The 10,836-nt window shown below is 44.2% G+C and overlaps 1 protein-coding gene across 1 annotated transcript; it reads right to left on the bottom strand.

The window, feature by feature from the left end:
• Window positions 1–1,460: 1,460 nt before the first annotated feature.
• LOC143038797 (uncharacterized) lies at window positions 1,461–2,141 on the bottom strand. Its single transcript, XM_076208337.1, has one exon. It carries the CDS (start codon window positions 2,139–2,141, stop codon window positions 1,461–1,463), a length of 681 nt encoding a protein of 226 aa, XP_076064452.1.
• Window positions 2,142–10,836: the final 8,695 nt, after the last annotated feature.

The raw sequence follows: 10,836 nt of genomic DNA, 5'->3' as shown, positions 1-10,836 counted from the left end.
CCATCGGTGCTAAGATAAGAGGGAGGGTGGAGGGGTGTGGAGTGTATTCAGGGATGGAATGGGTGGGAATGATTTTATGCCTTTTTCTTTTTGGCTGGAAATAGAGGAGGCAGATGTTGCTGATCTTGTTGAGGAACTGCTGAAGAAGTTACAGCAGATGACCCACCCGGAGGTGATGCTAGAACTCAGAAGTGAGAAAGAGGGCGAGCAGGAGGAGGTGCTAACTTCACATGACTTTCATGATATTCTTGCCAAGTGGCAAGAAGTGTCTGATTTTGTAGAGAAAAAGTACCCTGAGAAATTGTCTACAGGGACAGCAAGTAACTAATTTAATAATACGTGCCTTTCACACTTTCGCAAAAACAGATAATTCTTGATAATTTTCTCTTTAAGCGACCACGCAGTGAAGGTAATGATGGTGAGGCCAAAAGGGCCAGACGTATAAGTGAAAGTGTTGATAAAATATTAAATTGAAAAGCCTCCCCCCATTACCTACCCCACGTCAGTGCTGTGGGAGACCCAGGAATCTCACACAACTCAATTTAAATGTTATTAGGCGTGAAACAGACATGTCTCCTTGTAAATATGTTAAACAAATTCAGCAGGAAAACCCCAGGTTAATGGTGATATATATATATATATATATATATATATATATATATATATATATATATATATATATATATATATATATATATATATATATATTGTCGCAAATCTCTGGACAATGGAAAGGAGAGGATGTGGATGTGGGGTGGAACGGGTGAGGGTAGATAGCTACAGTGGGAGCCGAAGTCCAGAAGATTTGCATCACCGACCGGGACCACACACGCTTCCCTCTGAGCGGCGTGTATAAATTTCAGTACTTGAATGGGGATACAGAATTATTCAACTCATTTAGCTAATCACAACCCTAGGTTAATTAAATAAACTAGAAGAAATTTATTTACTAGCATAAATTCCACAGTGAATACATTTAGAAAACAAACGACACAACACTTTAATGTTTCCCATTAAATAAACACAATTTAAAGACAAACTGTTAACAATGTGAATATGGATAAATTGGTATGAAAACACGAGCACATGTATTTAAACAAAATGTTGCATATTAAGTAAGCACAATTTAAGAATGTAATTTAACATGAGCTTCTATTGGAGTGTCGTTTCTCGTGGTCGAACCTCGTTGCTGAGGAGTGTTCACAGGTGTTTTCAGCCGGGTCGACCGCTGCATGCTTAGATCCGTTGTCTACGGCGTCGGGCTCGATTTCTTCTTCGGGATGTGAAAGTTCTGCAAAAGGTTCTTGGTTCTCCGTGGGGGAGTGCGGGGGTGTCTGGGTCCAAATTGATTTCCAAGGGGATGATTCGAGTGATAGATCGTTCATATTCTCCTTTGGCCGTACGGACCCTTACGGATCTGATGACGTCGTCAGGACCTGGAAAGACTCTAGTGACGCGAGCTAAGGGGTACTAGTCTCGGTGGACGCCGTCAAGAACGAGAAGAACAAGGTCATGTACTCGGGTCCACGTTGATGAGGCTTGCTGTGGCGAAGGTGACGTTCTCTTAGGCTTATGATGTAATCGTGGGACCATCTCCTTTTGAAGGTTTGTAAGCTATCAGTCAGGAACTGATATTGTGTTCTTAAAGTGGTAGCAATGAAATAGTCTAGGTCACTCAAATCAGTTAATTGTACCTGTGGGAACAGAGCAAAGGTACGGCCGTACATGAGATGATTAGGAGTAAGGGGGGTATCATCTTCAGTGCTAACATAGGTAAGGGGACGGTTATTCACCACGCATTCCACTTCTTGGCACAACGTTCTGAATTCGTCGTAGGTAGGTGTGCACTTGTAGAGAGCCTTTCTCAGATTGGACTTGGTGATTCCGACATAGCGTTCATACATGCCGCCTTGCCAAGGAGCAAGTGGTGTGATGAAGGTCCAGGAAGAGTGGTGGTTGGTGAGAAAGTCACTGATGCTAGGATGTTCTTTGAGTTCTCGGAGAAACCTGTCTGAGGCTCCGAAATTGGTGGCGTTATCTGATACGAAGGAGTGGGGCATCCCCACTCGTGCCGCAAAGCGATATAGTGCTCTCAGGAAGTCCGTCACACCGTGGGACTGTATTAGTTTGACGGCTCCCATAAAGTCAACTCCGGTGGTGGAAAAGGGTGTATGAAAGTGGATCCTATTAGGATGCAAGCGAGCCGGAGTGGGAAACTTAAAGGGTGGAGTTTGGATACGTCGACAGTGTAAGCACTGCCGGAGGCGGGACTTGATCGTTTGTCGTTGGCGAGAGACCTAGTAGTCTCGTCGAAGGAGAACATAAAGGGTGGCTGTGTTAGTGTGGAGTGTGACTCGATGTTGATGCAGGATGATGCGGCTCCACAATGGGCACTTAGGGTGTAACAGCAGTGGGGGCGGGCGACTATACTCGTTGAGTGTGGCAGCGTGTGGGGGCTGACACCGTATGAGAGCCTGTTCATCTAATTTGAGGCCTCTTTGTTAAATGAGGTTTTTGTCGTCAGAAGTGAGAGGGGTGGTTCTTCGTTGGAGATGTCGGTATATCCGCGGGTAAGAGCTGACTTGAGCCAGTCTGAGCATAACTTGCATTGGGCTTTTGTAGAGTTTGGTCTTTACTGTGAGTGATGCTTTAACTTTCATCGCTTTGAGAAGGATTCTGAAGGCGTTGTATGCTGTTGGGAGATTGGGGAACTGTTCCATGTGTAATGGTCTCTCTGGTTCTTGGACAATGGTGGGATAGGCGCGTATGAGGATTGGTAGAGTATACGACCCTTGTGGGGGGATATTGATCAGGGTAAGGAAGCCATTCTGGACCCTTAAACCAAAGATTACGTTTATTGATAAGACCTGCTACGTTAGTGCCTTTAGAGGCAAGATCTACTGGGTTGTCTTTGGAGTTGACGTGCATAAGTTGAAGGTTGTGGTCTTGTACTAATTGTTTGAACTCCTTGGCTCGGTTGAGGACGTAGATAGAAGTGCTGTTCTGACTGCGGACCCAGAAAAGAGCTAATTTGGCGTCGGACCACACAAAGATGGCTTGGTAACGAGAGGGACGTAGGCTCGTCAGGTACTTCGCGAGGCGGCTGCCAAAGAGAATAGCCGTGAGTTCTTGTCGGGGGATAGTGAGATCTACGTCGAGCTTAGTCATAGTTTTGGGAGTGACCCCACTCCGGCCTGTGAGAAAGGAAACGTGACCCTCTCGTGAGACGGTGTAGGCTGCTACCCCGAACACTCTTTGGCTCGCGTCGCAAAAGACGTGGAGGGCGTGGTTACTGCCTGGATGAGCATTGCGTGGGAACTGAAGAGTATCTAAATTCCGGTAGTTGTTAAGGATGATCGTGAGTGTCTGGATGCTGTCTCCTTTGAGGGGTGTATCCCATCCTTCCTTCGCTTTCCATAAGCTCTGTATAAAGAGTTTGCCTGTGAGGGTGATTGGGGCTAGGAATCCTGCGGGATCGTATAGTGAGGAAAACAGACTGAGTATTTTCCTTTCAGTCCGGAATAGCAGTGATTGTTCAAAGGCTTCCTTAAATTTGTTGGGCATGGTTACTCCTAGTGTGTCTTGTTCTGTATCCCAGTGGAGGCCGAGATAGTCACGGACTCCGTTGTGTTCAAAACCTTCTATGGTAGCGTTGGAGGTCCATTGGTCTAGCGGCATGTTGGCGTGATTAATATTCGTTCTATTTGGGGTCTTTCTAACAGCAATCTTGTGAATGTGGTCATATGTGAGTTGCTGGTTATCCACGTAAAATGCAGACTCGAGTTTGGTAGTCAGGGGGTGTTCTAAGTGATGTTCGATGGTCTGGTTGAGGAGGTAAGGACTGCAAGTGGCGCCAAACAACGCCACTTTGAAACGGAAGACTTGGATTTCGCTCATATTTGAACTCGTGAAGAAAAGAAAACGGCAGAAATCTCTGTCTGCTTCATCTACTCCTATTCTGAGGAAGGATTTGCTGATGTCGGCCAAGACGCCATACGTGCCTTCTCTGAATCGAAGGATCATGGACTGGAGTTGTGGGGGAGTTCTTGTAGACTGGGTGGTGAGGCAGGTAGTGTACTTTACCATCCACTGCGGGACCCGGGGGTATGGTCTCGATGAACCCAAGTCGCTGATATTCGTCCAAGATCCTCCGATAGTCTTCATAAAGGGGGGATGGACGTGGATTTCTTTTGAGTGAAAGTAGTTGAGCCACCGCGCGCGCTCATAGTTGATTGCTGGGCGTTTTTCATTCTTGAATGGTAAGTGGATTGTGTAGGTTTCATTTCTTTTACATACGGTCGACTTGAAGAACTCAATCGTCTTTTCTTTTAAATGACTGTATTTTTCTATTGAGATACCGACTGAGTCCAATGACCAGAGTTCGTGTACTGGGGGATCGATGAGAATAGGCTCTTCGACGCAGATGCTGTTGAGTGCAATGGTTTCAATAGGGGGGTCGAGGGCTTGATCCTTTCTCCAAGGAGGTAGTTTGCCCCATACTACATAACCAGCTGATATGGCAAAAATTTCGAGGCCCAGGAAGCGCATGACGCGTTTAAAGACCAATGGCATGCGATCACTGCCCAATATAATGTGGACGTCAGTAGTTTGGCCTGACGGGGTTTTATTGGCGATAGGGATGCCTTGAGACTTGAGTATCTGGACTGTACGTTGGTAGCCGGGCATAGAGATGTCTTTACCCACTGATGGGTGTACTGTATACGCCACCATATACATGATGAGTAATATCACTCCCTCACTCACTCCCTCACTCACTCACTCACTCACTCACTCAATGCCCGGCCCTTCTAGCTGACTAAGAAACTAAGTCAGCAACCTTCGGGTCTGCAACAACAACTCGACCACCAAACAGACATACGAACGCACATGAACATCTGAGTAACCAAACAAACACAAAACACAAATTAAGTATATTGACGATCCCCCCTGGACATATATATACATATTTAGTTATTAAGTAAATCACACCCTGTAATCCCAGGATACTAACCTTAGGAGATGACCGTGATCTTGCTCAAATAAAACAATAAAAGATTATGCGAGCATGACGCGTCATAAGTGCTGAGATTGTCAACTTCCGGCGAATGACCACCAGGGTAGGTGGCCGGAGAGAGCAGTTGGGACGATGACAGGTGTTGTGCAACAAGAAGTGGTGTGATAAACAGTTATATATATGTAACCACATTAATGTATCGTTCTGTTTAACAGTTGACAGTGTATATACCATAACTGCAAAACCTGAAAGCTTTGAATAAAATGGTATAAACTTAATACGAATCTACATATACCAGTACCCCGTACCTAGTGAACGATACAGTACTACCGCTTCGATGAGGTAATTTTCAGCGCCCAGGTGTAAGGTGAACTCGACAATGTCGAATTCCTGAGGGGGTTCAGTTTTGTTGAAGGAGTCGATACGAAAGAGTACAATCCCCTTTGCCTTGAGGTTAAGTTGGTCCACGACGGAGGGGTGAACAAACGTGCGTTGTGCCCCGCAATCAATGAAGACTTGTGAGATACAACTCTTGTTGCCTTTTATGAGGCGTCCTCTAAAGACGGGTAGGGCCACGGTACTCTGCCCTACTCGTTTGATGAGGGATGCGTCTGCGAATATAGTTGCGTTGTCAGCAACTGCTGAAGACTGGGTTTCTGGGTCCAAATCTGTGGTTCTAGGGTCTAGTACTGTTTGTGAGTTAACAGCATCTTCGTTAACTTGCGTAGTTTCAATGACGACTGGTACCGGTTCCGGATCTTGAGTTGAGGGTTCATTTGTAGACGGAGAAGTTTGGTCTCGAGCGGGCTTCACGACAGCTGGGGTGTGAAGGATGGGAGCCAGGAAAATTGAGGAGGGGGTACGGGTTGCCTTTGTTGGGCCCCTGGTGCTGTCGTTCTGAGTGCTGCCACAGGCTGATGGTGTTGAAGTTGAGTTGTCCTCTTGGATTGTTTTGTTGTCAAGTGATGTTGGTTGCAATGGGGGACAATATGGGGCTGGATAAGGAATGGGGTAGGTCCCGGGGTGCTGCAAAAAGGGGTGATAGTACGGATGACATTCTGCAGCTGGCTGGTAACCCACAGGAGGGAGTGTTGAAGCTACACTGTGGGAAGGAGTGAGCGCATGGCTTGTTAGAGACGGTTTCCTGAGGTATGAAGGAACTAGATTCGGTTGAGATGGAGTGAAGATACCATTGCTCGTTATGTTGATGGCTTGAGGGCATAGTGGAGCCTTATGGCGGGCGCCACACTTCAAACAGCCTGCTTGAAAATCACAACGGTTGGTCTGGTGCTTATTGGAGTAACAGATGATACACCTGCCTAGCATTTGAAGTCTACGGGTACGTGTGGAGATATCCGGATAAGTGGTGCAATGTGACGGTCGATGGCAGCAATTGCAAAATAAACAATTGGTTCGGAGTTGAGTATCATTGGTAACGGCTGGCGTCGTAGCTAGTAATGCAGTTATCGACTGAGGAGATGTTGGAGCTGGCGTTCTGATGGTGTGTTTTGGTGGTTGACTTGTGGTCATCGTAGGTGTCGGAACACGAGGCAATGACTGCCGAGGTGGACGTGGCGCTGGTTGAAGCGATGGTGTTGCTGCAGTTACAGGGTGAGCCGTCACAGGGGTATGGTGACGACTGTCCGTGAGGGCGCCCGCGTAGATTTTAAGTGCTGCGAGAAGCTCAGATGCACTCAGTTCCGAGGTGCCTTTAAACAAATATATGGAGGAGAGGACTTGGCGTGGTAGTTTCGATACTAAAACTCGTTTCTTCAAATTCATCAGAGAGGGGTTGCCCAACTACGTTTTTATAATGTTCACTTAGTTCGTCCCTGTCGACAAGGAATCTCGATAAGTCCTCACAGTCGTTGGTAGGTGCGGGAATGACAACGAGGGGCTCCTTCAGTCCCCTGCGTACAGTCAAAGGCTTGTCATAGGCGTCATGAAGTCTGTTGAGGACATAATTGCACGCGGTTTCACTATACACTTGGTAGACGATCAACCGCTTGGCTTTACCCACAAGGGAGTGCATAAGAACGCTAAATTTTTCTCCACCTGTGTATCTGGTGTTATCATGAATAACAGTTTTGAAAATGCTCCACCAGCTGGAGAACATTTCCAGATCCCCATCGAAGGAGGGAGGTGCGGTTCCTCTCTTATGTAGGTGATGGTGGTGCCTAGATTAGATTGCTGTGGGATTGCTGGGGTGGCGGAATTTACGCCGTTCATTCTCGCGTCTGCTCGGAATTTTAAGTCGACCAGAGTTTTCTTGAGGGGTTTAAGTTGTTTTCTGAGCGGCGTAAGTTGACCATCGAGTGGGTGTTGGGCCCAACCGAGTTCCAAGAACCACCACGCTTGATGATGAAATTGACCTTCATTGTAGATTTCAGTTGCCAAATTTGAGGACAAGCCTTCGATGTTGACGGTTCCATACGCGTCTGTGTATTCCTTGACTGATTCTAGAAAGTTCTGAGTGAGGGTTATAAATTCTGTTAGTGTTACGTTTGCAACTACGCTTTCAGTGGGGCTAGAATAAGCCATGGTGATTACCGCTAGGACACTGCCACTGTAACTGATTCTCTATGAGGGAAAACTGACGTCTGTAAGTGCTTGAGATAACTATACCAGTCGGTACAGCGAACGAATGGGAAACATCGTCTCGATTCCTATGACAGGTATTCAGATGAATTATGCAACGAAAACGACGAGAGGTGTCAGCCCCAATACGGTCATAGTCAAGAGTGGATTGAGAAACGTAAATAGTTGCAGAAACACAAAACAATGAAATAGAAAAGGAAAGTGTGATACAATTAATTAAGAAGCAAACTATACGAAATGAACGAAGAAATTGGAGAACTGATGAGGGCAACAAAGGAAGATCGTGCTATCATACGAACTAGTCAGCAAGGAGAAGAGAGGGATGGTCTCGTGGAACATTAAAGAATTGAAGAATAATGCCACTTGGGTTGGCCCAGCTGAGCCACTAAACTAGGAAAGCCGACGACGACTAAGCTTGATACGAGAGTGTGACGGCTGATGTCACTGAACTACGAGGTTCCAGTAGACCATAGGGAGACGAAGAAAAATGCTGCTTGAGTTGGCCCAGCTGAGCCACTAAACTACGAAAGCCGACGACGACTAAGCTTGATACGAGAGTGTGATGGCTGATGTCACTGAACTACGAGATTCTAGTAGACCAAAGGGAGACGAAGCACAATGCTGCTTGAGTTGGCCGAGCTGAACCATTATACTACGAAAGCCGACGACGACTGAGCTTGAACCATGAAGCGTGGTTGAGGATGCCACTGAAGGGAATGAACGGGTTGTACTACCCGTGAAACGATGACTAGTGTAATCCCGCACGAAATTGTTGCCCTAGTAACAGAGTAACAAATTACTGGCTGTACCTTAACGAGTATAAAGAACTTCCTGTACAAAATAAATTTCTAACCTATGCGCAGGGAAAACCATCTGTGATTTGCTACATCAGTGAATTAATTAAATGGGTAGGGTTACGCAAATGGATGAATTTAATGAGGTCTGTACATAAGTAATAGACCGAGTATCCGGTTCGAAGGACCACCTGCGACCCGTGTCGCAAATCTCTGGACAATGGAAAGGAAAGAATGTGGATGTGGGGTGGAACGGGTGAGGGTAGATAGCTACAGTGGGAGCCGAAGTCCAGAAGATTTGCATCACCGACCAGGACCACACATGATTCCCTCTGAGCGGCGTGTATAAATTTCAGTACTTGAAAGGGGATACAGAATGATTCAACTCATTTAGCTAATCACAACCCTAGGCTAATTGAATAAAATAGAAGAAATTAATTTACTAGCATAGAGTCCACAGTGAATACATTTAGAAAATAAGCGACACAACACTTTAATGCTTCTTATTAAATAAACACAATTTGAAGACAAACAGTTAACAATGTAAATATAGATAAGTTGGTATGAAAACATGAGCACATGTATTTAAACAAAATGTTGCATATTAAGTAAGCACAATTTAAGAATGTAAGTTAGCATGAGCCAAGAGCATGTGATTTTAAACAAAATGTTGCACATTAAGTAAACACAATTTAAGAATGTAGGTTCACATGAACTAAGAGCATGTGAATTTAAACAAAATGTTGCACATTAAGTAAGCACAATTTAAGAATGTAAGTTAACATGAGCCAAGAGCATGTGATTTTAAATGAAATATGACGTATCATGTACCTTTAGTTTACTGGTTTTACCTGCACATTAGATTCATATCTATAATTCATTCAATCAATACCTCTAGAGCTCTGAGGAACTCTCTATGCAGATCACTCCTTTAAATTTGAAGTCAATAATTGGTGGGCCTCCAATCTTAGAGGATGCGTTCGATAACGCTGGATACATGTGGACGCCTCATCATGATAGGTATGGTCGATGGGACCAGACTCATAGTTCATGGGATGACGGCGCCGCAGCTAACTTCCTTAAGGAGACTGAACGAGTCCATTTCACACGCCACAGGTATACCACTTCAACTACAGGTTCTATTGTATCCTCTTCACACGGGTTAGGAATGAGATGGAAAGTTCTGATAACCGCTCCATGCGGTTGATATGAGTTTCTTGGCGGAATGCCCAAGACACACTCGACCTCTACGAAGTTTCTTATGGAACTGACGCTGCCCAGAGTTGGGGTATGGCGGGAAGTCGTGCAATGGTGCCAAGTTTCTTAGTTTCAAATCATTGCTTCCGAAGGGTACGGAGTATAATGTGCCTGTAGTAGTTGATTCATCTCTAGCAATCCCTTTAAGACAATCACTAGAGGCGAGAGAAAGTTATAAATCCTAACTAACCTAAGCAACTAACATAATTACATAACTTATATGAAAGGTGGCAAGTGCACAGGGATTGAAATTTCAAACCGTTGAAACAAATTCACAAGGTAATGCTTAGTTGAAATGTTAATTTGCACATAAGAAAACAAATTGTAATTACATGGCGAAACAATAAATTCACAAGGTTGACATACTCCAGGCTCAATCATTAAACATTCGTGACATATCTATATTTCGTCATAAATGGGTACCGTGTACAAAGGGCGGGAAATTCTTATGAACAGTCAATTCTTTAAACTCGTTAAGGCTCTACAACTAATGGCCAAAATGGGGCAACAGACAATAAGAATAATGGCGAGTAAAATAACAAGTAGTCGCTAAAGATTCTGAGAATTCTGGCAATTTCACAGAATAGAGAAAATCATAACTTATAGGAAACGAAGGTATAAATATAAAGCCTACTATACCGGCTCGGTCCTTGAACGAATTTGTTTGCAAACTATGGTTTGAAAACAGACGTAGAATTTGGAAATGGATGGTATGTCACAACCACGAAAGTTGTGATATATATATATATATATATATATATATATATGTATATATATATACAGTATATATATACATATTTATATATATATATATATATGTATATACAGTATATATATACTTGAATATATATACATATATACATATATATGTATATATATATATATATATATATATATATATATATATATATATATATATATATATATATATATACCTGGGCATGACTAAAAACAGCATCCAGTGGCAAGGCTCTGATTAGACTCTCAACACACACACACACACACACAACACACACATACACACACACACACACACACACACACACACACACACACACACACACACACACACACACACACACACACACAAAAACACACACACACATACACATACACACACACACACACACACCCACACACACACACACACACACACACACACACACACACACA

Source organism: Oratosquilla oratoria, chromosome 25 (assembly GCF_046742065.1).
Source record: "Oratosquilla oratoria isolate Oo_2021 chromosome 25, ASM4674206v1, whole genome shotgun sequence".
NCBI classification, from domain to species: Eukaryota; Metazoa; Arthropoda; class Malacostraca; order Stomatopoda; family Squillidae; genus Oratosquilla; species Oratosquilla oratoria.
This window is presented reverse-complemented; position numbering and strand designations above follow the sequence as displayed.